The 27,966-nt window shown below is 47.7% G+C and overlaps 1 protein-coding gene across 1 annotated transcript; it reads left to right on the forward strand.

The window, feature by feature from the left end:
* The first annotated feature begins 1,344 nt into the window (after positions 1-1,344).
* On the forward strand, positions 1,345-27,794 carry CHRNA3 (cholinergic receptor nicotinic alpha 3 subunit). Its single transcript, XM_032175262.2, has 6 exons — positions 1,345-1,622; positions 3,374-3,513; positions 3,629-3,673; positions 5,153-5,262; positions 20,056-21,067; positions 26,369-27,794. Exons 1-6 carry the CDS (start codon positions 1,547-1,549, stop codon positions 26,495-26,497), a joined length of 1,512 nt encoding a protein of 503 aa, XP_032031153.1. The 5' UTR covers positions 1,345-1,546; the 3' UTR covers positions 26,498-27,794.
* Positions 27,795-27,966: the final 172 nt, after the last annotated feature.

Genomic DNA, 27,966 nt, shown 5'->3' on the forward strand with positions numbered 1-27,966 from the left:
AGGCTACAATGAGCCGAGATGGAGCCACTGTACTGCAGCCTTGGTGACAGGGTGAGACCTTGTCTCAGAGCAGCTGAAGCCTCATTTTAAATTCTGTCTTATCTTTAATTTTGTTGGGAGAAAAGCTGAGTGTTAGGAGAGAAGCTGAGGCAGGGCTTGGAACATGTCTGGGGTCCAGGGTAAAACCCCTCAGTTGGCCTTTGGAATGTGTCCAGACTTGCTGGCTCCTTGCTTCTAGCACTCCCATTATCTCAAGTAGCCATGTTTCAAAGAAAATGCTACGCCGTCACAGCTGTAGTTCATTCGCTTGATAACACTGCTTCCTTTCAACCCCCACATCCTCACCACCTGTTTCGTTGATCACCAGTAAACAGCGTGGGCTCCCAGAGCTGGGGGGCCTTCACAGCCTTCATACGTTGGCCCTCTGGTCCCGCTTTCTCTCTCGTCTTTTCTCATTCTTTTGACTCTGCCTGACTTTGTCACCCCCAAGGCCTGGTGTTGGGTCTGATCACCCCAACAAATTTTTCATTGAGGAACAATCCAAACGTATTCTAAAGAGAACAGTGTAACAAACCTCCAGGTACCATCACGCTGCCTCGACAATTATCAACTCATAGCCAACATTGTTTCAACTAACTTCCACCCACCCCTAAGCTATAAGGACTTAAAAAAAAAAATACCAGTACTATATCTAAATTTTTTTTTTTTTTTTTGAGATGGAGTCTCACTCTGTCACCCAGGCTGGAGTGCAGTGGCGCAATCTCGGCTCACTGCAGGCTCTGCCTCCCGGGTTCACGCCATTCTCCTGCCTCAGCCTCCCGAGTAGCTGGGACTACAGGCGCCCGCCACCACGCCGGGCTAATTTGTAGAGTATTTTTAGTAGAGACGAGGGTTCACCGTGTTAGCCAGGTTGGTCTCGATCTCCTGACCTCGCGATCCGCCCGCCTTGGCCTCCCAAAGTGCTGGCTGGGATTACAGGCGTGAGCCACCGCGCCTGGCTTAAATATTTAACAATTAATAGCATGAAATACACGAGGCGTCCTTCCAGGGGTGTGTTAGCGTCTCTCCTAGGGCGCCCGCCTAGCCCGGTGGTCCCAACCCCCTGCGAGAGCTGCACACGCCCTGGAAACCTGGGACAGAGACTGGGTCCCTCTCCTTCCTGGTGGAGACAGCACCTGCTCAGATCTGGTAGGACGCCGCCGGCCGGAGCACCCAGCCGGGCGAGAAGGAGCCCCCTCCCCCCCCCCACCACCGGCGCTGAGGACTGGGACCGGGAGCCCCTTCCTCTACCGCACGCACGCCCCGCCCCGCGCACGCCCGCCCGCCCGCGCCTGGCGCAGCTTCACTCCGGGTGGTTCCTGTCCTCCCGCCAATCCGAGGGCGCTGTAAACCCAGAGGCGGCGAAGCGAAGAGGAGCCCCGCGCGTCTTCGCCTGCACGGCTCCAGATCTGGGGTCTGCGCTGGAGCCGCGCGGGGAGAGGCCGTCTCTGCGACCGCCGCGCCCGCTCCCGACCGTCCGGGTCCGCGGCCAGCCCGGCCACCAGCCATGGGCTCTGGCCCGCTCTCGCTGCCCCTGGCGCTGTCGCCGCCGCGGCTGCTGCTGCTGCTGTCTCTGCTGCCAGGTACGCGCACTGGCGTTAGGGCTCAGGAGGGACGGGCGCCCGAGAAGGGGCGCGGGGTCCGGAGGGGCTGCCGGTGAGAACACCGCGCGGGCGAGCGGAGAGGGCCGTCGCCGGGGACTCGGAACCCGCGCAGACTGGCTCCAGCCCGGCGGCGACTTGGGTGGGGTGGCTTTTTCCCTTTCTGCTCACCCCCCACCCCTAGCCACCACCAAACCTGGGAGTCACTGAGCGGGCGCTTGTACGCGCTAGGTAACGGGGAGGTCGAGACCGGGTCCTTCGTCTTGGGCGCGGGAGTTGGGGATTCGCGTCCCCGCGCTGCCCGTCGCCCTGCCCCGCGCACTAGCTCCCAAACTGGCGCGCCCAAGCCTCACGCTCCACCGTCTGCATCCCGCCCACCTCCTCATTTGACGGAGATGGCTAAAGACTTTGGCCAAGGCCACCTGGGGAAGAGGGGAGTTGCTTCGGGACTGGGGCTGGAGCTGGCGCGCCAGCCTCTCCGGTTCTAGCCTCCTCGCGCTCCTGGCTGCGTCGCTGAGGTACCCTCCACCGGGAGAGCGCCTCCTGTCTTCCGCTCTCCAGAGGAGCCTGCTGGTGCCCGGGAGGGCTGGTGGATAGCGAGGGTCGGGGACCGAGCAAGGCTGCAGGGAATTCCCGGTGGGCCCAGGCCGGCGGTCTGTCGTGCGGCTGTGAGCTCTGAGCGCTTTCTGCCTTCGGTGCCGAGGCCTCCGCTACTCAGAACGCCATACGCTCTCAACCGACCTCCTGCCTGGGACCCTCCTTTCATTCTGGGGAAGGAGAGGGGGCAGCAGGAAAAATCCCATTTCAAGACCTGAGGAGGTTGGATTCAACTTCCTAGAGGATTCCCCTCCCGCCTCCCCAAGCTGCCCCCAGATCTGTACGTGGGAATCAGAAGACAGCTGACCCGGTATGCTTCACCTGTGCTGGGGTGTGGCTTAGGAACAAAGAGGGGTGCCCAAGCGTTGCAGAGAGGTCAGGGTCTTTGATCAGGATGTGAAGACAGCATCATCAAGAGCTGGGGTCACACGAGATCACGGGAGTCACATAGTTCCTTGGCTTCTAAGAGGGCTGGTGGCCACCCCTACAGGGTGGAATGCAGGAGAGGAGAGGCCCAGACCTGGGCTGCGTTCTCCCAGAGGCTGGGAGGTAGAAGACCTGGGCCTGGGTGACCGTGGGTGGCCTTGCCCCTGGGAGTGGACTGGCCATCTTTCCATCGTGGAAGCAGTGAGTGGCTGTACCTAGGCAGACAGCATTTGCACCACACCCTCGCCCTGCAGTAACAACCCAGGAAAAGATTGAGAATAGTTCTTGACCTCTTATCGCAGCACCAAGCTGTGAACTTCCTTCACAACAACCTTTTGAGGTGAATACGTTTCTAATCCTTATTTTGACTGGTAAAGACACAGGTTCAGAGATGTTAAGCCACTTGCCTAAGGTCACACAGCTCACAAGTGATTTGTCAGGATTTGCACCAGATCTGTCCAACTCCGGAGCCCAGGTTTGCAACTACCGTGCTTCTCACTGAATGTGTGTGGCCTGGTAGAATCCTGCCCCTCTTGGGCCCCAGTTCCCCATTTTGTAACCCACTGGGTAAGACTAGTCTGAAAGTCCAAGGTTCCACAGAATCCCCCACAGGTGGAGAGGACGCTGTAGATGGGCGATGTTTCTGGTGGGCTGGATAGGGGAGGTTAAGTAACGATTTCCTCAGGGACTGACAGGGCTGCTTTCCTCAGTGGCCAGGGCCTCAGAGGCTGAGCACCGTCTATTTGAGCGGCTGTTTGAAGATTACAATGAGATCATCCGGCCTGTGGCCAACGTGTCCGACCCAGTCATCATCCATTTCGAGGTGTCCATGTCTCAGCTGGTGAAGGTGGTGAGTGCTGGAAGCCACGAGCCTTGGCCATGGGGACCGGGGCTTCTGGAGGAGCCTTTCCCAGAATGAGTCTTGTTTTTGTAATTCTCCTGTCAACTTTAATCCCTCTTTCTAGGATGAAGTAAACCAGATCATGGAGACCAACCTGTGGCTCAAACAAGTAAGTGACCAGACCCTAGGCACTGCTGCCCCCTGGTGGTGACTGCTTTATTTGCTTTAGGTGAACCAAAAAGGGCCTAAAGACCAGGCTTCGTTTACTTCTGTGAAACCCAGACTGGGGTCCACTGACTGGCAGATCTATCTCTTCTAAGGCTTGAGGTCACATGCACTGCCCTACAGTCCCCCTGGAAGGACTGTAGGGCCCAACCCCTCAAGTCCCAGATGGACCGGTTGCAGCTTGGAGAAAGACATTTTCCATGGTCACACAACAGAACAGTACGAACCTGAGATTGAAGCCCTGCCCCCAAACCCTGGGGTGATGCCTGAGACACCTCCTTCTCTCCTTCTTGCTAAAAACTCAATTTTTTTCCAGACGGGATCTCACTCTGTCACCCAGGCCAGAGTGCTGTGGCGTGATCTCGGCTCACTGCAATCTCCACCAGCAGGGTTCAAGCAGTTCTCCTGCCTCAGCCTCCCATGTAGCTGGGACCACAGGCGTGAACCACCACGTCCGGCTAATTTTTGTATTTTTTATAGAGACAGGGTTTCGCCATGTTGCCCAGGCTGGTCTCGAACACCTGAGCTCAAGCAGTCCACACACCTCAGCCTCCCAAAGTGCTGGGGTTACAGGCATGAGCCACTGTGCACAGCCCAAAAACTCATTCTTAAGTCAGAATAAGATGCTGCTGTTGTTGGTAGCGTGGGAGTAGATTTTCCTGTTCAGATTGAGGCCAAGAAATTGGCTTCCACATATCCTCCCCAGGGAGGCTTTGTCCAGACTTGCCGGGAGACATAATGGCCCATTGGCCTGCGGGTGACCCTTCTGCCAGCCTGGCCAGCTGAGCACTCAGCACACACAGCCTTCATCCTCAGGAGGTTGGAAAGCCAGATGGGCACAGTGCCCCACCCAGTACTTGATGCACACGTTCCCTCTGTGGCCGCAGCCTCACCCCTCTCTCCTCTGGTGCTCAGGACTCAGACCTCCCAGCCTCTGGACCTAGATACCTCCTGGGCCCTGCAGGGGTCATGGATTCTTCCCCCAGAATTTTCCAGAGTCCAGTCTTGCTTAACCTTGGGGTGAAAGAGAGTCTGTATTGGAAAACACCCCTGGAGAGCCATTCGAGGGCTGTAAACAGGCACATGGACCTGGACATGGTGCAAGAAGTCCAGGAGTCTCCACCTGGCACTAGAAGTGACCAGAGAAAGCACGAGTAGGCCCTGTTTGGTTGATGAGGGGCTAGGCTTGCTCATGGTTATGGGGGCAGTGGCTTCCCTAGTGCCAGGAGGCGGCCCACAGAGCCAGCCGTGTGCTCTCTCCCCCACTGCACCCACAGGAGAAGTTGGACTGTGTGATCATGGCGTGGATGTGGCTCGGTCATGTGCAGCAGGGGTGGGGAGTCACCAAGATGGGTGGTGCCAAGAGAAGTAAAACCAGGCTAATTCTTTTACTGTCTCCTCCCTCCCTGCTTCCTTCCCCGAGATCTGGAATGACTACAGGCTGAAGTGGAACCCCTCTGACTATGGTGGGGCCGAGTTCATGCGTGTCCCTGCGCAGAAGATCTGGAAGCCAGACATTGTGCTGTATAACAAGTAAGGTGCTGGGGGGCCCACACCCTTTCAGGGCTGTCAACCTGGGTTCTGGGTCTTTGGCCCCCTGTGCTTAAAACCTGGCCTTCCTTGGCCTTTTCCAAGAGGGCTTCATTCATTTGTTCAGTCCACAGGTACGTATTCAGCAACTACTACATACTAGGTACCAGAGATGTTTGAGAGCCACAGAGAGCAGCAGTGTGCTGAGTGGCTTCAGAGCAGGCATAGGTGGGTGGAGGACAGCATCGGGGAAAGTTTCGGGGAAGAACTGGCATTTGAAGTGAGTCCTCAAGATTGTGCAGGATCTCAGGACAGGGAGATGGAGCAGAGGAGGGCCCGGGGAGGCAGGAGAGTATGTCATGGGCAGCCAAGGTGACCTCATTGGCTGGACTGTGGGACATAAGGCTGGAAAGATCCATGGGCCAAGGACCAGCCCCAGTGTGTGGAGGGGGAAGGTTCAGATGCCGGGGGGACCTGGAATGTAGCATCTGTTAGCAGCTCTGTGCAAACAGACAGGAATGGAGTAAACGGTTCCTCCTCACCTTTTCTTTGAAAGAGAATGAGGGTGTTGGAGAAGATCATAGCTGGGTGGGCCTGAGCTGTGTAGTCCCAGGGTTCCCAGCCTGCTGACTGGCACGGTTACCAAGAGGGGAGACTGAGTCTCACTGTCACCTGTCACCCAGGCTGGAGTGCAGTGGTGTGATCTCGGTTCACGGCAACCTCCACCTCCTGGGTTCAAGAAATCCTCCTGCCTCAGCCTCCCGAGTAGCTGGGATCACAGGCACGTGCCGCCACACCTGGCTAATTTTGTATTTTTTAGTAGAGATGGGGTTTTGCCATGTTGGCCAGGCTGGTTTTGAACTCCTGACCTCAAGCAATCTGTCTGCCTCGGCCTCCCAAAGTGCTGGGATTACAGGCATGAGCCACCACACCCAGCCCCAATGAGATTTTTAGAAATACAGGTGTTTGGCCAGACATGGTGGCTGACGCCTGTAATCCCAGCACTTTGGGAGGCTGAGGCAGGAGGATCATTGGAGGCCAGGAGTTAGAGACCAGCCTGGCCAACATACCAAAGCCCCATCTCTACTAAAAATGCAAAATAGCCAGGCATGGTGGCATGTGCCTGTAATCCCAGCTACTCCAGAGGCTGAGGCAGGAGAATCGCTTGAACCTGGTAGGTAGAGGCTGCAGTGAACTAAGATCACAGCACTGTACTCCAGCCTTGGTGACAGTGAGACTCCGTTTAAAAAAAAAAAAAAAAAAAATACAGGTGCCTGAATTCAAAATATTTTCTTCTTTGTTCCTTACTGTCTTTTCTAAAGTTAATATGTATTACGTTTTCCAAAAAATCTCTATACTTGTCCCCAGGTCCTGCCTCACAGAAACACTTGAGTCAGTGGGTCTGGGTAGGCCTAGGAATGGGTGTTTTCACAAAGCTGTCCTGGGGGCTATGTGACCAGTTTGCTGTGGGGATCCCTGATCTGGCCTGTCCCTAATATTTCACAGATGAGGACTGAGGCCCAGAGTGGATGTGTGGCACAGCCAGGTCTGGGGTGGTCTCAGCCATCCACTGTGGCTTTGGGGCCGCTGTGGGCAGTGGATGCAGGAGGCCGGTGCTGTGATCAGGGGGCTGAGCTGGGCACCCCAGCCTGTCTCCGCCTGTGTCCCCAAACCTCTTCTCTACTCTCCCAGCGGCAAACCTGCCATCAGACAGTTACCCTGCTACACGGTGTACCCTCCAGGCCTTCTCCCGCTGGGAAAAAGTCTGGGCCTTGGAGAAAGGATCGATAGCCCCCCAAGTATGTGAAGTAAGGTTCCCATGTGCAAAGTAGGATGAGCTTTCTGGGCCCCGTGCTCCCAGCACGTCTGGGTGGCTGCATCCAGGTCGTAGTTGAGAAGGGTGAGTCCAGGACTAAAAAGACTTCCCTGGCTCCTGCCATCCAGCAAAGCTGCTCTCGGGCCAGTCCTTCACAGTGGGCCACTTCTAGTCTCCTCTGGATCCAGGATGCGCATCTTCCCGCCAGTTTTGGGAGGCCTCTCCTCTTTCTCTCTTGCAAAGGTTCTTCCTCTGCCAGACAGGTCCTGCTCATCATGGCACCTCCAAAACCCCTCTCTTTTCTCTAAGTCCACACAAAACTGATACTTCCCACATTTAAACTCTTTCATTGGACTGACATAAATTTTAGTTGATACTTTGCAGTATGCTAGTTAGTTCTCTAGATATTGAAGAATATAATTTTTGTACCTGCATTTTAGAGTTAAAATGTTTGAATATCTAAACATTTTACATTTAACATTTGAACATTTTGAGCAAAACACTTGATGTAGAATTAGTCTATTCTGATTTTAATGCTAAGAATACTTCTAGGTTTTTATGCCATATTAATACAAAATAATGTTTTCTTATTAGTAGTATTGGTTTTACAGTTAGTGTCAGGACTAGAGAAGCTATGTTTTATACTGAATCCCACTTTCTGGTCTCTGGCAAAAACAAAAGTGGGTCTTTACTCACTCCAAAGACAGTCCATGTTTTATTTACTATTTTCCCAAGGAAACACAGCACTGATAAATGTTTCTTGTATGTAATTTGTATTTGTAAACTGGTCATCGAAGAACTGGGACACAATATAAACTTAACGGGCTTGCAGATTTTTTTCTTCTTTCACTGAATTGTCATAGGAATCACATGGTTCAAATGCTCTTAAGGGAACTGGGCAGGGTGTAGAGAATTTTTGCTAAGCTAGAATTAAGAAAATGAGCAAAAAGTTTAATCTTTATGTTTTGGGTTTTATAGCCATTTTCTTGCTGGCAATCTTGAGTGAACAGCCGGAGTACTGTAGGATTTATGATTTTAGCAATAATGAGAGGCGTAGCAAAATGTTTCAAATTGGCTGTGGAGGAGCAAATATCATAAGGAATTTCTTTGAAATCTGAGGCTGAAAATAACATTTAGAGAAGATCATCCAACTCATTTTCTCTCTCTTCTAGTTAGAACTTCAGTTGCTCAGGATTGACCCTCTGTTAAGGATGTCTCTTCTTTTTTTTTTTTTTTTTTTTTTTTTTTCCCCCTGAGGTGGAGTCTCACTCTGTCGCCCAGGCTGGAGTGCAGTGGCGTGATCTGGACTCACTGCAAGCTCTGCCTCCCTGGTTCACGCCATTCTCCTGCCTCAGCCTCCCGAGTAGCTGGGACTACAGGTGCCCACCACCACACCCGGCTAATTTTTTTGTTTTTTGTTTGTTTGTTCGTTTTGTTTTTTTTTTTTTGCCACTGCTTTACAGTTTATTTTTTTAATTTTATTATTATTATACTTTAAGTTTTAGGGTACATGTGCACAATGTGCAGGTTTGTTACATATGTATACATGTGCCATGTTGGTGTGCTGCACCCATTAACTCGTCATTTAGCATTAGGTATATCTCCTAATGCTATCCCTCCCCCCTCCCCACAACAGTCCCCAGAGTGTGATGTTCCCCTTCCTGTGTCCATGTGTTCTCATTGTTCAATTCCCACCTATGAGTGAGAACATGCGGTGTTTGGTTTTTTGTCCTTGCGATAGTTTGCTGAGAATGATGGTTTCCAGCTTCATCCATGTCCCTACAAAGGACATGAACTCATCATTTTTTATGGCTGCATAGTATTCCATGGTGTATATGTGCCACCTTTTCTTAATCCAGTCTATCGTTGTTGGACATTTGGGTTGGTTCCAAGTCTTTGCTATTGTGAATAGTGCCGCAGTAAACATATGTCTGCATGTGTATTTATAGCAGCATGATTTATAATCCTTTGGGTATATACCCAGTAATGGGATGGCTGGGTCAAATGGTATTTCTAGTTCTAGATCCCTGAGGAATCACCACACTGACGTCCACAATACTTGAACTAGTTTACAGTCCCACCAACAGTGTAAAAGTGTTCCTATTTCTCCACATCCTCTCCAGCACCTGTTGTTTCCTGACTTTTTAATGATCGCCATTCTAACTGGTGTGAGATGGTATCTCATTGTGGTTTTGATTTGCATTTCTCTGATGGCCAGTGATGATGAGCATTTTTTCATGTGTTTTTTGGCTGCATAAATGTCTTCTTTTGAGAAGTGTCTGTTCATATCCTTTGCCCACTTTTTGATGGGGTTGTTTTTTTCTTGTAAATTTGTTTGAGTTCATTGTAGATTCTGGATATTAGCCCTTTGTCAGATGAGTAGGTTGCAAAAATTTTCTCCCATTCTGTAGGTTGCCTGTTCACTCTGATGGTAGTTTCTTTTGCTGTGCAGAAGTTCTTTAGTTTAATTAGATCCCATTTGTCAATTTTGGCTTTTGTTGCCATTGCTTTTGGTGTTTTAGACATGAAGTCCTTGCCCATGCCTATGTCCTGAATGGTATTGCCTAGGTTTTTTTCTAGGGTTTTTATGGCTTTAGGTCTAACATGTAAATCTTTAATCCATCTTGAATTAATTTTTGTATAAGGTGTAAGGAAGGGATCCAGTTTCAGCTTTCTACATATGGCTAGCCAGTTTTCCCAGCACCATTTATTAAATAGGGAATCCTTTCCCCACTGCTTGTTTTTGTCAGGTTTGTCAAAGATCAGATGGTTGTAGATATGTGGCATTATTTCTGAGGGCTCTATTCTGTTCCATTGATCTATATCTCTGTTTTGGTATCAGTACCATGCTGTTCTGGTTACTGTAGCCTTGTAGTATAGTTTGAAGTCAGGTAGCATGATGCCTCCGGCTTTGTTCTTTTGGCTTAGGATTGACTCGGCGACGCAGGCTCTTTTTTGGTTCCACATGAACTTTAAAGTAGTTTTTTCCAATTCTGTGAAGAAAGTCATTGGTAGCTTGATGGGGATGGTATTGAATCTATAAATTACCTTGGGCTATATGGCCATTTTCACGATATTGATTCTTCCTACCCATGAGCATGGAATGTTCTTCCATTTGTTTGTATCCTCTTTTATTTCACTGAGCAGTGGTTTGTAGTTCTTGAAGAGGTCCTTCACATCCCTTGTAAGTTGGATTCCTAGGTATTTTATTCTCTTTGAAGCAATTGTGAATGGGAGTTCACTCATGCTTTGGCTCTCTGTTTGCCTATTATTGGTGTGTAAGAATGCTTGTGATTTTTGTACATTGATTTTGTATCCTGAGACTGCTGAAGTTGCTTATCAGCTTGAGATTTTGGGCTGAGACAATGGGGTTTTCTAAATATACAATCATGTCATCTGCAAACAGGGACAATTTGACTTCCTCTTTTCCTAATTGAATACCGTTTATTTCCTTCTCCTGCCTAATTGCCCTGGCCAGAACTTCCAACACTGTTGAATAGGAGTGGTGAGAGAGGGCATCCTTGTCTTGTGCCAGTTTTCAAAGGGAATGCTTCCAGTTTTTGCCCATTCAGTATGATATTGGCTGTGGGTTTGTCATAGATAGCTCTTACTATTTTGAGATACATCCCATCAATACCTAATTTATTGAGAGTTTTTAGCATGAAGGGTTGTTGAATTTTGTCAAAGGCCTTTTCTGCATCTATTGAGATAATCATGTGGTTTTTGTCTTTGGTTCTGTTTATATGCTGGATTACATTTATTGATTTGCGTATGTTGAACCAGCCTTGCATCCCAGGGATGAAGCCCACTTGATCATGGTGGATAAGCTTTTTGATGTGCTGCTGGATTCAGTTTGCCAGTATTTTATTGAGGATTTTTTGCATCAACGTTCATCAAGGATATTGGTCTAAAATTCTCTTTTTTGGTTGTGTCTCTGCCAGGCTTTGGTATCAGGATGATGCTGGCCTCATAAAATGAGTTAGGGAGGATTCCCTCTTTTTCTATTGATTGGAATAGTTCAGAAGGAATGGTACCAGCTCCTCCTTGTACCTCTGGTAGAATTCGGCTGTGAGTCCATCTGGTCCTGGACTTTTTTTGGTTGGTAAGCTATTGATTATTGCCACAATTTCAGAGCCTGTTATTGGTCTATTCAGAGATTCCTTCTTCCTGGTTTAGTCTTGGGAGGGTGTATGTGTCCAGGAATTTATCCATTTCTTCTAGATTTTCTAGTTTATTTGCGTAGAGATGTTTGTAGTATTCTCTGATGGTAGTTTGTATTTCTGTGGGATCGGTGGTGATATCCCCTTTATCATTTTTTATTGCATCTGTTTGATTCTTGTCTATTTTCTTCTTTATTACTCTTGCCAGCGGTCTATCGATTTTGTTGATCTTTTCAAAAAACCAGCTCCTGGATTCATTAATTTTTTGAAGGGTTTTTTGTGTCTCTATTTCCTTCGGTTCTGCTCTGATTTTAGTTATTTCTTGCCTTCTGCTAGCTTTTGAATGTATTTGCTCTTGCTTTTCTAGTTCTTTTGATCGTGATGTTAGGGAGTCAATTTTGGATCTTTCCTGCTTTCTTTTGTGGGCATTTAGTGCTATAAATTTCCCTCTACACACTGCTTTGAATGTGTCCCAGAGATTCTGGTATGTTGTGTCTTTGTTCTTGTTGGTTTCAAAGAACATCTTTATTTTTACCTTCATTTCGTTATGTACCCAGTAGTCATTCAGGAGCAGATTGTTCAGTTTCCATGTAGTTGAGCGGTTTTGAGTGAGTTTCTTAATCCTGAGTTCTAGTTTGATTGCACTGTGGTCTGAGAGACAGTTTGTTATCATTTCTGTTCTTTTACATTTGCTGAGGAGAGCTTTACTTCCAACTATGTGGTCAATTTTGGAATAGGTGTGGTGTGGTGTTGAAAAAAAAAATGTATGTTCTGTTGATTTGGGGTGGAGAGTTCTGTAGATGTCTATTAGGTCCGCTTGGTGCAGAGCTGAGTTCAATTCCTGGGTATCCTTGTTAACTTTGTCTGGTTGATCTGTCTAATGTTGACAGTGGGATGTTGAAGTCTCCCATTATTATTGTGTGAGAGTCTAAGTCTCTTTGTAGGTCTCTAAGGACTTGCTTTATGAATCTGGGTGCTCCTTTATTGGGTGCATATATATTTTGGATAGTTAGCTCTTCTTGTTGAATTGATCCCTTTACCATTATGTAATGGCCTTCTTTGTCTGTTTTGATCTTTGTTGGTTTAAAGTGTTTTATCAGAGACTAGGATTGCAACCCCTGCCTTTTTTTGTTTTCCATTTGCTTGGTAGATCTTCCTCCATCCCTTTATTTTGAGCCTATGTGTGTCTCTGCACGTGAGATGGGTTCCCTGAATACAGCACACTGATGGGTCTTAACTCTTTATCCAATTTGCCAGTCTGTGTCTTTTAATTGGAGCATTTAGCCTATTTACATTTAAAGTTAATATTGTTATGTGTGAATTTGGTCCTGTCATTATGATGTTAGCTGGTTATTTTGCTCGTTAGTTGATGCAGTTTCTTCCTAGCCTTGATGATCTTTACATTTTGGCATGTTTTTGCAGTGGCTGGTACCAGTTGTTCCTTTCCATGTTTAGTGCTTCCGTCAGGAGCTCTTTTAGGGCAGGCCTGGTGGTGACAAAATCTCTCAGCATTTGCTTGTCTGTAAAATATTTTATTTCTCCTTCACTTATGAAGCTTAGTTTGGCTGGATGTGAAATTCTGGGTTGAAAATTCTTTTCTTGAAAAATGTTGAATATTAGCCCCCACTGTCTTCTGGCTTGTAGAGTTTCTGCCGAGAGATCCGCTGTTAGTCTGATGGGCTTCCCTTTGTGGGTAACCCGACCTTTCTCTCTGGCTGCCCTTAACATTTTTCCTTCATTTCAACTTTGGTGAATCTGACGATTATGTGTCTCGGAGTTGCTCTTCTCGAGGAGTATCTTTGTAGCGTTCTCTGTATTTCCTGAATCTGAATGTTGGCCTGCCTTGCTAGATGGGGGAAGTTCTCCTGGATAATATCCTGCAGAGTGTTTTCCAACTTGGTTCCATTCTCCCCATCACTTTCAGGTACACCAATCAAACGTAGATTTGGTCTTTTCACATAGTCCCATATTTCTTGGAGGCTTTGTTCGTTCCTTTTTATTCTTTTTTCTCTAAACTTCCCTTCTCGCTTCATTTCGTCTTCCATCGCTGATACCCTTTCTTCCAGTTGATCGCATCAGCTCCTGAGGCTTCTGCATTCTTCACATAGTTCTCGAGCCTTGGCTTTCAGCTCCATCAGCTCCTTTAAGGACTTCTCTGCGTTGGTTATTCTAGTTATCCATTCATCTAATTTTTTTTTTCACAGTTTTTAACTTCTTTGCCATTGGTTTGAATTTCCTCTTGTAGCTCGGAGTAGTTTGATCGTCTGGAGCCGCCTTCTCTCAACTCGTCAAAGTCATTCTCCGTCCAGCTTTGTTCTGTTGCTGGTGAGGAGCTACGTTCCTTTGGAGGAGGAGAGGCACTCTGCTTTTTAGAGTTTCCAGTTTTTCTGCTCTGTTTTTCCCCATCTTTGTGGTTTTATCTACTTTTGGTCTTTGATGATGGTGACGTACAGATGGGTTTTTGGTGTGGATGTCCTTTCTGTTTGTTAGTTTTCCTTCTAATAGACAGGACCCTCAGCTGCAGGTCTGTTGGAGTTTGCTAGAGGTCCACTCCAGACACTGTTTGTCTGCGTATCAGCAGTGGTGGCTGCAGAACAGCGGTGGCTGTAGAACAGCGGATCTTGGTGAACTGCAAATGCTGCTGCCTGATCGTTCCTCTGGAAGTTTGCCTCAGAGGAGTACCCGGCCCTGTGAGGTGTCAGTCTGCCCCTACTGGGGGGTGCCTCCCAGTTAGGCTGCTCGGGGGTCAGGGACCCACTTGAGGAGGCAGTCTGCCTGTTCTCAGATCTCCAGCTGCGTGCTGGGAGAACCACTACTCTCTTCAAAGCTGTCAGACAGGGACATTTAAGTCTGCAGAGATTACTGCTATCTTTTTGTTTGTCTGTGCCCTGCCCCCACAGGTGGAGCCTACAGAGGCAAGCAGGCCTCCTTGAGCTGTGGTGGGCTCCACCTAGTTCGAGCTTCCCAGCTACTTTGTTTACCTAATCAAGCCTGGCCAATGGCAGGCGCCCCTCCCCCAGCCTCACTGCCACCTTGCAGTTTGATCTCAGACTGCTGTGCTAGCAATCAGCGAGACTCCGTGGGGGTAGGACCCTCTGAGCCAGGTGCAGGATATAATCTCCTGGTGTGCTGTTTTTTAAGCCCGTTGGAAAAGTGCAGTATTAGGGTGGGGGTGACCCGATTTTCCAGGTGCCGTCTGTTACCCCTTTCTTTGACTAGGAAAGGGAACTCCCTGACCCCTTGTGCTTCCCAAGTGAGGCAATGCCTCGCCCTGCTTTGGCTTGTGCACAGTGCGCTGCACCCACTGTCCTGTACCCACTGTCCGGCACTCCCTAGTAAGATGAACCTGGTACCTCAGATGGAAATGCAGAAATCACCCGTCTTCTGCGTCACTCACGCTGGGAGCTGTAGACCGGAGCTGTTCCTATTCAGCCATCTTGGCTCCACCCGAATTTTTTTTGTATTTTTTTAGTAGCGACGGGGTTTCACCGTGTTAGCCAGGATGGTCTCAATCTCCTGACTTTGTGATCCGCCCACCTCAGCCTCCCAAAGTGCTGTGATTACAGGCGTGAGCCACCACACCCAGCCTTTCTCCTATGATATTTTGTTTTCTAAAGTTCATTTGCTGATAGAATCCTCAAAGTGTTCATGGACACTGTATGTTCTGTATTCTGTCAAGTTCATAATTCATTGTAACCTTTCTAGAGAATACTTTTAGGTAACTTGGCTGGGTGTAAAATTCTTGGCTCCTCTTTACCTTCCATGAAAATCTTTTTTTTTTTTTTTTTTTTTGGGAGACAGAGTCTCGCTGTGTCAGCCAGGCTGGAGTGCCTTGGCTTACTGCAATCTCTGCCTTCTGGGTTCCAGCTATTCTTCTGCCTCATCCTCCCGAGTAGCTGGGATTACAGGTGTGTGCCACCATACCCAGCTAATTTCTTGTATTGTTAGTAGAGATGGGGTTTCACAATGTTGGCCAGGCTGGTCTCAAACTCCTGACTTCAAATGATCTGCCCGCCTCAGCCTTCCAAAGTGCTGGGATTACAGGTGTGAGCCATCACACCCAGACTGCTTGTTCTTAGGTTTCTTCTGGTTTTCTTTCTTTTTTGTGTGTTTTTTGTTTTTTTGTGTTTTTTTTTGAGACGGACTCTCGCAGTGGCGTGATCTCAGCTCACTACAAGCTCCGCCTCCCAGGTTCACACCATTCCCCTGCCTCAGCTTCCCAAGTAGCTGGGACTACAGGCACCCACCACCACATCCGGCTAATTTTTTTGTATTTTTTTTAGTAGAGACGGGGTTTCACTGTGTTAGCCGGGATGGTCTCGATCTCCTGACCTTGTCATCCACCCACCTTGGCCTCCCAAAGTGCTGGGATTACAGGCTTGAGCCACCACACCTGGCCTTTTCTGGTTTTATTTCTAAAATGATTTTTTTCTTTTTCCTAATTCTTTCCTAAATTCTGCTAGTTCTTTATACATTCTTTCATTTAACCAAATTATCCCTTTTCTGATTTCTGTTGTTCTTTCACAGTTTCTAAAAATTTCTTAGTTTCTTTTTACTTAATTTGTAATATCAGATTATCGTCAGCTTCATCTGCTTGGTGGCTCTATTTTTGTCGTTGCCGTTACCTGTGTGTGTGTGTTAATTCAGTTACTTGTGTTTGTATTTTTCTTTTTTTTGAGACATAGTTTTTTTTGCTCTTGTTACCTAGGCTGGAGTGCAATGGCATGATCTTGGCTCACTGCAACCTCTGCCTCGGATTCAAGCGATTCTTCTGCCTCAGCCTCCCAAGTAGCCGGGACTACAGGTGCCTGCCACCACGCCTAGCTAAATTTTTTTTTGTATTTTTGGTAGAGACGGGGTTTCACCATGTTGGCCAGGCTGGTCTCGAACTCCTGACTTCAGGTGATCCACCTGCCTCAGCCTCCCAAAGTGCTGGGATTACAGGCATGAGCTGCTGTACCCAGTTGTGTTTTTCTTACAATATGTTTTCATAAAGCTTCGTTGCTCTTGTTTAAATAGATGGCCTTGCTGTACTTTTAGGGCAAGTTCTTGGAGGGAATAGGAGAAGATGGATAGTTACCTTGAGGTGACACTTGTCTCAATGCATGGCCACCTCCCCAGTCTCCACAGTCATGACTACCACACAGTCATGGCACCTCCACGAGCTGCTTCCTCTGGATGCTGACTTCAGTTTCTGAACCTTCTTTCTCTTCTCATCCCCACTTCTTACCGCATTGAGTTTGGATCCTACCATAAGCAGCTTTTTCTCTGAGTGGGTCTCTGTCCTTCTGAAAGGGAGGTTTTGGGAGGCATTTCTGACATCCTCAAGAGCCCACGCCAGTCCTGACTGACCTCTGCAGACCCTGAGTGGATTCCCGCGGGGTTTTTTTGGTTCTTGCCCACAAATTGGAACCTGTGGAGCCCTCTCTCTTCCATTGTTCCCCTTGCTGAGGATTCAGTGCAGAGTGGGGTCCTCGTCTTTTGAGGGACCGCCACTTCTTGGAGATTCCTGTGTCTGGCACTCTTAGGATCTCAGGACATGAGAACCCTTCTTTCTTTTCCCCCGGCTGTCTCTACCCCGCAGCTAATCGCATGTGGGTCCCACAGGTCCTGCTGTGGTGGTGGTCTGACCGCATACTCTCATATCTCGAGGTGCTGTGTAACCTAACTTTGTTGACGATGTGATCAGAAGAGTTGTTATTTTGCTGTCATCCTATTTGCCCTATTTATTTTAAAGATTTTAAAAACCCATGCCAGCATGATCTTTCTCATGGCCCTCCCCACCCCACCCCACTTCTGTTCTTAAATGCCCCTCCCCACCCCACCCCACTTCTGTTCTTAAATGCCCCTCCCCACCCCACCCCACTTCTGTTCTTAAATGCCCCTCCCCACCCCACCCCACTTCTGTTCTTAAATGCCCCCTATATGATAGTGCTACCTCAGCTGATCATTTGCACCCATACTACCTTTTCTTTTTTTAATTGCCTCACATCGTTTGGCAGTACGTTGCTCAGACCCTTCCCACCAATGCTGTCCCTTGCTGCCAGCCATCTCTGGGTGTGATACTGACTGAGACAGAATCTCACTCTGTCACCCAGGCTGGAGTGCAGTGGTGCCATCTCAGCTCACTGCAGCTTCCACCTCCTGGGTTCAAGCAATTCTCCTGCCTCAGCCTCCCGAGTAGCTGGTATTACAGGTGTGCACCACCACACCTGGCTAATTTTTGTATATTTAGTAGAGACAGGATTTTGTCATGTTGACCAGGCTGGTCTCAAACTCCTGACCTCAGGTGATCCACCCGCCTCAGCCTCCCAAAGTATTAGTATTACAGGTGTGAGCCACTGCACCTGGCTTTCATTTATTTTTTGGTCATTTGTTAGGTCAACAAATATTTACTGAGTGCCCTTTATGAGGCTGGTGCTGTGCCAGACCCCAGTCTCCAGCTGGGTCTGCATGTTCTGTCTTCTGATAGCAGAGATATGACTGTTGACACTGCCCCAGGCAGCATACAGGCCTTCTGATCTGGGTGGACACACTGCAGGGGTGCTGTGGGCAGCAGCCACAGTGACCACGATCCCCAGAAATGAGCCATCAGCCAAGCTCAGCTAACCTCTAGTATATGTTCTGTGGGCACGTGCACACATTTCTGTGTCTCCTCACTTGGGGACCCAAGTTCTGAATAGCCAAGGTTCTGCCATAAACTCTGTGGAGTCTCGAGCAAGTCATTCCTGTCCTTTGACCGTCAGTTTTCTCTTCGGCAAAATGAAGGCATTGGACTAGAGCAGGGGCTAGCAAATGTTTTCTCTAAAGGGCCAAAGAATATTTTAGGCGTTGTGGGTCGAACAGTGACAGTCACAGCTATTCACCTCTGCTCTTGGAGCTCAAAAGTGGCTATAGATAATAGACAACAAAAGGCAGTGGCACTATTCCCCCCAGATTTTATTTACAGAAAGAGGACCGCAGCTTGCCAACCCCTGGGCTCTGAAGCTCCCTTGCCGCTCTGACATTTTGTTGATCCAGGATGCTGTAAGGAATTGGCTCAGGAGGCCTCTGCCTTCCCGAGGGTCTTTTCAACTTTCTGCTTAGCCCAGCCCTCTCCAGGGCCCCTCAGTGCTGAGCATGGGCTGAGTCCACTTGGGGACTGTAGATATTCACCTCCACCCCACCCTCCTACCTCTCCCTTTTTCCTGGAGCCAGGAGCAGGAATACTCATAGGGAATTAAGGGCATGGTGGGAGTGAAATTGGGGCTAAGGATGTATAAACTCAGCAGGGCACCATTGGGGGCAAACCAGCCAACCAGAGGAAAGATAGGTAGTGGCTTTGGCATTGAGCCTTCATAGGTATGATCATCCTGCTCAACCGAGACCCAGGAGAGACTAGCAAGGAAGAAGGACATGCACCAGAATATTCCCCTTCTGTTTTCACAGGTTCCCATCCAATTACAGCAGCACAAGGATATCCCTAAATGTTTAGGCTTTGTCATTGTTTACAAGGCAAGGGAGTATGGCGGTTGCTCCCTTTGAAGGATGTAAATGCCTTCACAAGGCTAAGAAACTTAACAGGGCTGATCTGAGGAATGTTTAAGAACCTTCCTGGGCAGGGCCATTGTTGTGGAAGCAACCGGCCTTGCCCTCCGATGGCCTCATCTGGCCATCGCGGATGGAATGCCCAATGCAAGACTCAACAGGGATGATCAGCTGATTTTCTGTCGAACAAACCAACAAGACTATTCCTAGAAAAAATGTGCATTCCTAAGGCCAGGCAGTGGCTCAAGCCTGTAATCTCAGCACTTTGGGAAGCTGAGGTGGGCGGATCACTTGAGGTCAGGAGTTCGAGACCAGCCCGGCCAACATGGCAAAACTCCATCCCTACTAAAAATACAACAAGTAGCCGAGTGTTGTGGCACATGCCTTTAATTCCAGCTACTCAGGAGGCTGAGGCAGGAGACTTGCTTGAACCCCAGGAGACAGAGATTGTAGTGAGCTACTGCATTCTAGCCTGGGTAACAGAGTGAGACTGTGTCTCCAAAAAGAAAAAAGAAAAATGTGTATTTGTGTGAAAATAAAGTCAGGATGCACATAGTGAAAAGGAAGGGAGAAAAAACATAGGGAGAAAATGGGGATAGATAAGGACACAGAAAGTGAAGAAACCTGTTATGCTGAATTCGAAAGACAAGGAAGCAAAAACATGATTATTGTAAAACAGTACTGGGAAGAAAGGGGGTGGGGAGGGTACAGGGAATGGTCGAATCAGGATCCAGAGATAGGGTTTGGAAATAAATCCATCTGACAAGGTTCTGTTTAATGGGGGTGGAGTCCCCTGGGTGGTCTGTGCAGCCCCTTCCAGCTCCACAGTCTGGTTTCACACACACGTTAGGTGCCCGGTGCAGACTGAATGAGGAGAGGGCCAAGCCTCAGGGACCCTGGGTGGCAAATAATCCCAAAGGCTGCTTCAGCACCTGGCTCCAGGAGGATGACCTTCCTCCCATTTCTTTAATTAAAGGGAGAACAATCCTCTTCAGGCATTTGGGAGTCTGTGTCAGTTTGGGACCTGTGTTGTGAGATGAACTGGTGGCCTGCCCTGCCGGGTAGGGGGGGTGGTGATCAGTATCTCAGATTGTTGCTGGGGAGGGAGCTTGGGCCTCAGTATCCCTGTTGGTAAATGCGGCCAGGAATCGGGTGACCTTTTATGGCACTTTCAGCTCTCATCTTCCGCTGCCTTCCAAATCATTACTTACTGTGAGAAGCTGGTCAAGAAGACCACGATATGACCAAGTGTTAATGACCGTGTGTCACTGTGCCCCCTCTTTGTCTTCGCAGTGCTGTTGGGGATTTCCAGGTGGACGACAAGACCAAAGCCTTACTCAAGTACACTGGGGAGGTGACTTGGATACCTCCGGCCATCTTTAAGAGCTCCTGCAAAATCGATGTGACCTACTTCCCGTTTGATTACCAAAACTGCACCATGAAGTTCGGTTCCTGGTCCTACGACAAGGCGAAAATCGATCTGGTCCTGATTGGCTCCTCCATGAACCTCAAGGACTATTGGGAGAGTGGCGAGTGGGCCATCATCAAAGCCCCAGGCTACAAACACGACATCAAGTACAACTGCTGCGAGGAGATCTACCCTGACATCACATACTCGCTGTACATCCGGCGCCTGCCCTTGTTCTACACCATCAACCTCATCATCCCCTGCCTGCTCATCTCCTTCCTCACTGTGCTCGTCTTCTACCTGCCCTCCGACTGCGGTGAGAAGGTGACCCTGTGCATTTCCGTCCTCCTCTCCCTGACGGTGTTTCTCCTGGTGATCACTGAGACCATCCCCTCCACCTCGCTAGTCATCCCCCTGATCGGAGAGTACCTCCTGTTCACCATGATTTTCGTAACCTTGTCCATCGTCATCACTGTCTTCGTGCTCAATGTGCACTACAGAACCCCGACGACACACACAATGCCCTCATGGGTAAAGACCGTATTCTTGAACCTGCTCCCCAGGGTCATGTTCATGACCAGGCCAACAAGCAACGAGGGCAACGCTCAGAAGCCGAGGCCCCTCTACGGTGCCGAGCTCTCAAATCTGAATTGCTTCAGCCGCGCAGAGTCCAAAGGCTGCAAGGAGGGCTACCCCTGCCAAGACGGGATGTGTGGTTACTGCCACCACCGCAGGATAAAAATCTCCAATTTCAGTGCTAACCTCACGAGAAGCTCTAGTTCTGAATCTGTTGATGCTGTGCTGTCCCTCTCTGCTTTGTCACCAGAAATCAAAGAAGCCATCCAAAGTGTCAAGTATATTGCTGAAAATATGAAAGCACAAAATGAAGCCAAAGAGGTAAGGATATGGCTTTTATTACATTGGTCATTCATTCATTCAACAAACATTTATGGGTTCCTCGTGGGGCAAGGCATAGGGTAGCGGTTAAGAAATTACACTCTGGAGTCAGTGGCCTGTGTTAAGACCAGTTATATGTCCTTGGGTATATCACCTCACCTCCCTGAGCCTATTTTCTCATCTGTAAAATGGGATGATAAAGCTTGGTATGTGGTACCCTGAAGCTAGCCACCAGGCTGTCAGCAGGCTGGACCATGAAAACACCTGATGCCAATAGACTAGATTAGGATGTAGGCTGGAAAAGGGCATGGGGCCAGATGATCTCCAGTTAGTATTGGTTAACTGAGGTTATATATTTTTTTTACTTTGAGACAGGGTCCTGCTCTGTTGCCCAGGCTGGAGTGCAGTGGCGCAATCTTGGTTCACTGCAACTTCCGCCTCCCGGCTCAAGTGATTCTCCCACCTGTTTTCCCAAGTAGCTTGAACTACAGATGCTCCGCCACCATACCCTAATTTTTTTGTAGCAATGGGGTTTTGCCATGTTGCCCAGGTTGGTATCAGACTCTTCGACTCAATCTGCTCACCTTAGTCTCCCAAAATGCTGGGACTACAGGCGTGAGCCACCACACCTGGCCTTTATTTTTACTTTACTTTCTAATTGTATACATGTTCTCATCGAGGAAGAATTTGCGTGGAGTAAAGTGCACACCTCTTCAGTGTACATCTCAATGAGTTTTTACATCATGTATACAACCATGTAACCAAGATCCAGGTAAAGATATAGAACACTCCCACTGCCCCCAGAAAGTTCCCCAATGCCCTTGCCAGTCAGTGTCTCCCTCCCTGCTTGGTACCCACCATCCTGGCTTAGGTGCAGTGGCTCACGCCTGTAATCCTAGCACTTTAGGAGGCTGAGGCAGGTAGACAGCTTGAGATCAGGAGTTTGAGACCAGCCTGGGAAACATAGCAAAACCCCATCTCTGACAGAAATACAAAAATTAGCCAGGCGTGGTGGCACGTGCCTGTAGTTCCAGCTCCTCAGGAGGCTGAGGCGAGAGGATCACTGGAGCCCAGGAAGTCTAGTGAGCCGTGATCATGCCACTGCACTCCAGCCTGGGTGACAGAGTGAAGTCCTTTAATTAATTAATTTTTTAAAAAAGAACCATTATATCGACTTATTTGATAATTGATTAGTTTTATCTATTCTTTTTTTTTTTTTTTTGAGATGGAGTCTTGCTCTGTCACCCAGAACGGAGTGCAGTAGTACAATCTCTGCCCACTGCAACCTCTGCTTCCCAGGTTCAAGTGATTCACATGCCTCAGCCTCCCAAGTGTCTGGGACTACAGGTCCCCACCTGCTACCATGCCTGGCTAATTTTTTGTATTTTTAATAGAGATGAGATTTCGCCATATTTGTCAGGCTGGTCTTGAACTCCCGACCTCAAGTGATCTGCCCGCTTGGCCTCCCAAAGTGCTGGGATTACAGGTGTGAGCCACCGCACCCGGCCAGTTTTACTATTCTTGAGTTTCATATAAATGGAATCACATAGTATATAAACTTTTCCTGTAGCTGAGGCCGGGGCTGTTTGGTCCTTGATGTGTGGAACTTCAGTCTTAGCTGAAGAGTTTTGTATCCAGCTATTCTCTCTTTGAAGTGAGGCTATGGCCAGGCACAGTGGCTCACACCTGTAATCCTAGCAGTTTGCAAGGCCAAAGCAGGAGGATTGCTTGAGGCCAGGAGTTAGAGACCAGCCTGGGCAACATAGTGAGACCTCATTTCTTAAAAGATAATAAATAATAAATTAAAATAAAACTGAGGGGATGGGCAAGGTGGCTCATGCCTGTAATCCCAGCACTTTAGGAGGCTGAGATGGGTAGATCGCTTGAGCCCAGGAGTTCAAGACCAGCCTGGGCAACATGGAAAAACCCTATTTCTACCAAAATAAAAAAAGTGAGGCTACAATAAAATTTTTAGCCTTTAATTTTCTTTTTTCTTTTTTTTTTTTTTGAGACAGTCTTGCTCTGTCATCCACATTGGAGTGCAGTGGAGCCATCATAGCTCACTGTAGCCTCTAACTCCTGGGCTCAAGCGATCCTCCAACCTCAGCCTCCCAAATAGCTAGGACTACAGGTGTATGCCACTGCACCCAGCTAATTTTTTTTTTTTAATTTCAAGAGGCGGGGGTCTCACTGTGTTGCCCAGGCTGGTCTCGAACTCCTGGACTTAAGCATTTCTCCTGCCTTGGCCTCCCAAAGTGCTAGGATTAAAGGTGTGATCCACCACAACTGGCCTTTTGAGCCCTCAGAAGAACATTTATCCATAAACATTCTTGAGAAGGCATGCCAATAAGAAAAATAAATCCAGGGGGCTACAAAGGGGAGGAGGAAAGCCTCAGGCTCCACCAGTCAATGGGCAGCTCAGTTATCTGCACTTCCCTTTAGCCAGGCTCTGCTAGGCTTGCGAGGGACCCCCTGAACCTGCATCTCTGGACTGAGAGTGGCAGGCTAAAGAGGCAAAATGGCAGGGGAACAAAAATCTCTCCCTAGCTCTCCCCTCCACCAAGCCCCTCCCCCCTGCCATCCCCAGTCTCTGGCCACACCTTCCCAGTTTCTGGGTTTTTAAAGTAGTCTTCTCATGCTTCTGGGCCAGCTCTCAATTTGGGCTAGTTCATTCACCATTTTGCCTGACATCTGTGACTCATCAGAAAATGGCCAATATCTTTAAAGACTTTAGGAGTTAGATATAAGCCAGGCACAGTGGCTTACACCTGTAATCCAACACTTCAGGAGGCCAAGGCAGGAGGATCACTTGAGCCCAGGAGTTCAAAACCATCCTGGGCCACGTAGGGAAACCCTTTCTCTAAAAAAATTTAAAAATCAGGCCAAGTGCAGTGGCTCACGCCTGTAATCCCAACACTTTGGGAGGCCGAGGCAGGTGGATCACCTGAGGTTGGGAGTTCAAGACCAGCCTGGCCAACATGATGAACCTCCATCTCTGTTAAAAATACAATTAGTCGGGGGGTGGTGGCATGAGCCTGTAATCTCAGCTACTTGGGAGGCTGAGGCACAAGAATTGCTTGAACTTGGGAGACAGAGGTTGCAGTGAGCCAAGATCACGCCACTGGACTCCAGCCTAGGTGACAGAGTGAGACTCCGTCCCCAAAAAAAAAAAAAATTGCCAGGTGCAGTGGCTCTCGCCTGCAATCCCAGCACTTTGGGAGGCCGGGGCAGGTGGATCACCTGAGGTCAGGAGTTCGAGACCAGCCTGGCCAACATAAAACCACATCTCTACTAAATACAAAAATTAGCTGGGCATGGTGCTGGGCACCTGTAATCTCAGCTATTCAGGAGGCTGAGGCAGGAGAATTGCTTGAACCTGGGAGGTGGAGGTTGCAGTGAGGCGAGGTCATGCCACTGCACTCCAGCCTGGGCGACAAGAGCCTGGGCGTCTCAAAAAACAAAACATTGCCCAAGTGTAGTGACACACACCTGTAGTTCCAGCTACTCGGGAAGCTGAGTGGGGAAGATTCCTTGAGCCCGGGAGGTTGAGGCTGCAGCGAGCCATGATTGCACCCCTGCACTCCAGCTTGAACAATAAAGCAAGACCCTGTCTCAAAAAAAAAAAAAAAAAAAGATAGATATAAAATTTCTGTCCAGCCAGCTCTTTTTGCACCACTATTTCTATTCATGTGTAAGACCCAAGTGTCATCTTTCTTCATGAGGCTTGAGTAAGGGTCATTTTATAAATCAACATTAGTATCACTAGGCTCTATTCATTAAGGACTCTGTTCTGAAACAACCTTCTGAGGGAAGTACTGTTCTTATCCCCATTTTACAGATAAGGAAATTGAGGCTAAGAGCGGTCACGGAATTTACCCAGATTCTCACAACTCAAAATGAGCCAAGCTGGGATTCTAATCAGTTTGTCTCCAAGTCTCTGCTTTTCCACACCTCTGCCTCCTAGAGCCTTAGGAGGTGGCTGGTAGGGGGTGGGTCGGAATCTCACATCTCAAGGTGTATCTGAAGCACACACAAACCAGTCTTAGGAATTCAAATAAAGTACCTCATGGCAAATACGGCATCATAATTCTAATTTTACCTATGACAGTAGTGTCACCAAGAGAACACATTTACTCAAGCTCACAATGGTGACATAAAATCTTCATCTCCCAGTGCCATTTCAGTATACTTAAATTAATAAATTACATGCTGCCTCTTTATTATCATTATTGCTTCAAAATCAGCTGACTCATGGGTTCTCTCAATTCAATTATGGCTTCTTGGCTTTCTGAATTGTCTAGGAGTATAATTACCCTACAATTTTCTTTCCTATTTCAAGCCCAAATTGAAGCTGTATTATATACAATTGGTCTTGCTTTTTCTCCCAACTTTTACTTTATTGTCAGCAATTATTTCTGATGTTCAACCTGCTCTCCAACTGCACAGTATTCCACGATACTTTGGCCTTACAAGTAAAAATGACTTTTGATCAGCTGGGCATTGTGGAGAGGGCAGTGGGGAGGGAAAGAGTGATGAGGATGGACTTGCCCTGATATGCTTATCTCATTTTTGGAACAGATGTTAAAAGGAAATTTGTTTTTGAGATAGGGTCTCGCTGTGTTGCCCAGGCTGGAGTGCAGTGGCACGATCTCTGCTCACTGCAACCTCCGCCTCCCGGGTTCAAGAAATTCTCATGCTTCAGCCTCCCAAGTAGCTGGGATTACAGGCATGTGCCACCACTCCTGGCCAATTTTTGTATTTTTGGTAGAGACAGGGTTTCACCACGTTGGCCAGGCTGGTCTCAAACTCCTGACCTCGGGTGATCTCAGCCTCCCAAAGTGCTGGGATTACAGGGGTGAGCCACTGCGCCCAGCCAGAAATTTGTATCTAAAACTGGATAAGGAGTACTTGGAAACAATGGTAGATTATATTGGACTATATTACCCATTCTAACCAAGGCCCAGAATCCTGCCATGGAAGCCTAAGTAACTGGTTTCACTAACTTTATAAAATTGGAATTCAATTTAGAAAAAACTAGGTTATGCATTTTCAGGAACCTTCTGATTTGAAACAGATGTAATATGACAGATCTTTTATACCTGTTTCTCTCCTGCATAAAGAGAAACTTGAGAATGGTGGATTTCCTCAGACCACATCAATTAGGAAAAAAAGGGCTTCCTGCATATTAGAGACAAAATGGCTTCTACTGCAACGTGTGTTGATTACATCTTCAGTATTGAAAATGTATTCATTTGCCTTTCCCTCCATGTTTTTTTTCTCTTCTATCATTTTGTTTTGCAGATTCAAGATGATTGGAAGTATGTTGCCATGGTGATTGATCGTATTTTTCTGTGGGTTTTCACCCTGGTGTGCATTCTAGGGACAGCAGGATTGTTTCTGCAACCCCTGATGGCCAGGGAAGATGCATAAGCACTAAGCTGTGTGCCTGCCTGGGAGACTGCCTTGTGTCAGGGCAGGAGGAGGCTGCTTCCTAGTCGGAACGTACTTTCTGTTACCAAGCTACCAGCTTTGTTTTTGGCATTTCGAGGTTTATTTTCCAGTTATCTTGGAATCATGCAAAAAAAAAAATGTCAAGAGTATTTATTACGGATAAATGAACATTTAACTAGCCTTTTTGGTATGGTAAAGAGATGTCAAAATGTGATTCTATGTGATAAATAGTATGCTATGCTATGCTATGGAATATACATGTAAAAATGTTTCCTCTTAGTTGAGACAGAACTGGATGGAAAAATGCTGTTCAGAAATATGAAAAGTCATTCCAGTTATCACTACAGATCTCCCAGTGATTTTTCTTATTTATCCCATAATCTCTTTGAAGGTTTATACTAATTCAGCAATCCCCCACTGTTACTCATTTCTTACCATGCATTTCTCGTTCTTTACTGGGTCTAAAGGGCTATGCCTCCGTTTCAGAGAGCTTCAACTACTTCTCTTGCATACTTCTAAATTATACCATGAGAAATCATGCCTAGTTATTCATTGTTAATATAACTGTCTTAGAACACCATAAACTGGGTGGATTATAAACAACAGAAATTTCTCAGTTTTGGAGGTTTGGAGGTCCAAGGTCAAGGCACCAGCAAATCTGGTGTCTGGTGAGGGTCCTCTTCCTCAAAGGGTGCCTTCTAGCTGTGTCCCCACATGACTGAAGGGACTAGCTACCTCTGTGGGGTCTATTTTATAAGGGCACTAACCCCATTCATGAGAGCAGAGCCCCCATGGCCTAGTCACCTTTCCAAGGCCCCACCTTCTATCTAAGACAATCACGCTGGGATTAGGTTTCAACATACGAATTTGGGGAGGACACATTTGGACCATAGCATGAACCTTTATAACAGGGTTTCTCAGCCTTAGCACTATGGACATTTTGGGCTGGATAAGTATGTGTTGGTACAGAGTGGGGGTATCCTATGCATTGTAGGATCTTTAGCAGTACCCTAGCCTCGACTCACTAGATGCCAATGACATACCCTGCTTCTTCACCAGTTACGATAACCAAGAATGTCTCCATTGTTAAATGTCCCCTTAGGAGCAAAATTGTCCCTGGTTGAGAAACATTGCTTTAGACAAATTGTTAAGAGTATCATGTACTACACTTCTGAATCTTAACATGATCATCATCACTGACAGATGATTCACAGAGACTGTTTGAATCTTGTCTCACTAGTTTTTCCTGTGCAAAAATAAAATGGACCGAATTGCAGCCTGCTGTGACTCATGTTTCAGTAAGTCAAAGATGTAGGTAAAATTTATTTATATATAAAAATCATAAGTAACAGTAATGGTAGTATAAGAGGGATCAGGGATGTATACGAGCTAAGGTAGGTAGCTAGCAGGCAATTTAAATTCACCACACCAGGCTTTCACTCATTAAA

The sequence above is a fragment of the Hylobates moloch genome, unplaced genomic scaffold (assembly GCF_009828535.3).
Source record: "Hylobates moloch isolate HMO894 unplaced genomic scaffold, HMol_V3 SCAFFOLD_14, whole genome shotgun sequence".
Classification (NCBI taxonomy): Eukaryota; Metazoa; Chordata; class Mammalia; order Primates; family Hylobatidae; genus Hylobates; species Hylobates moloch.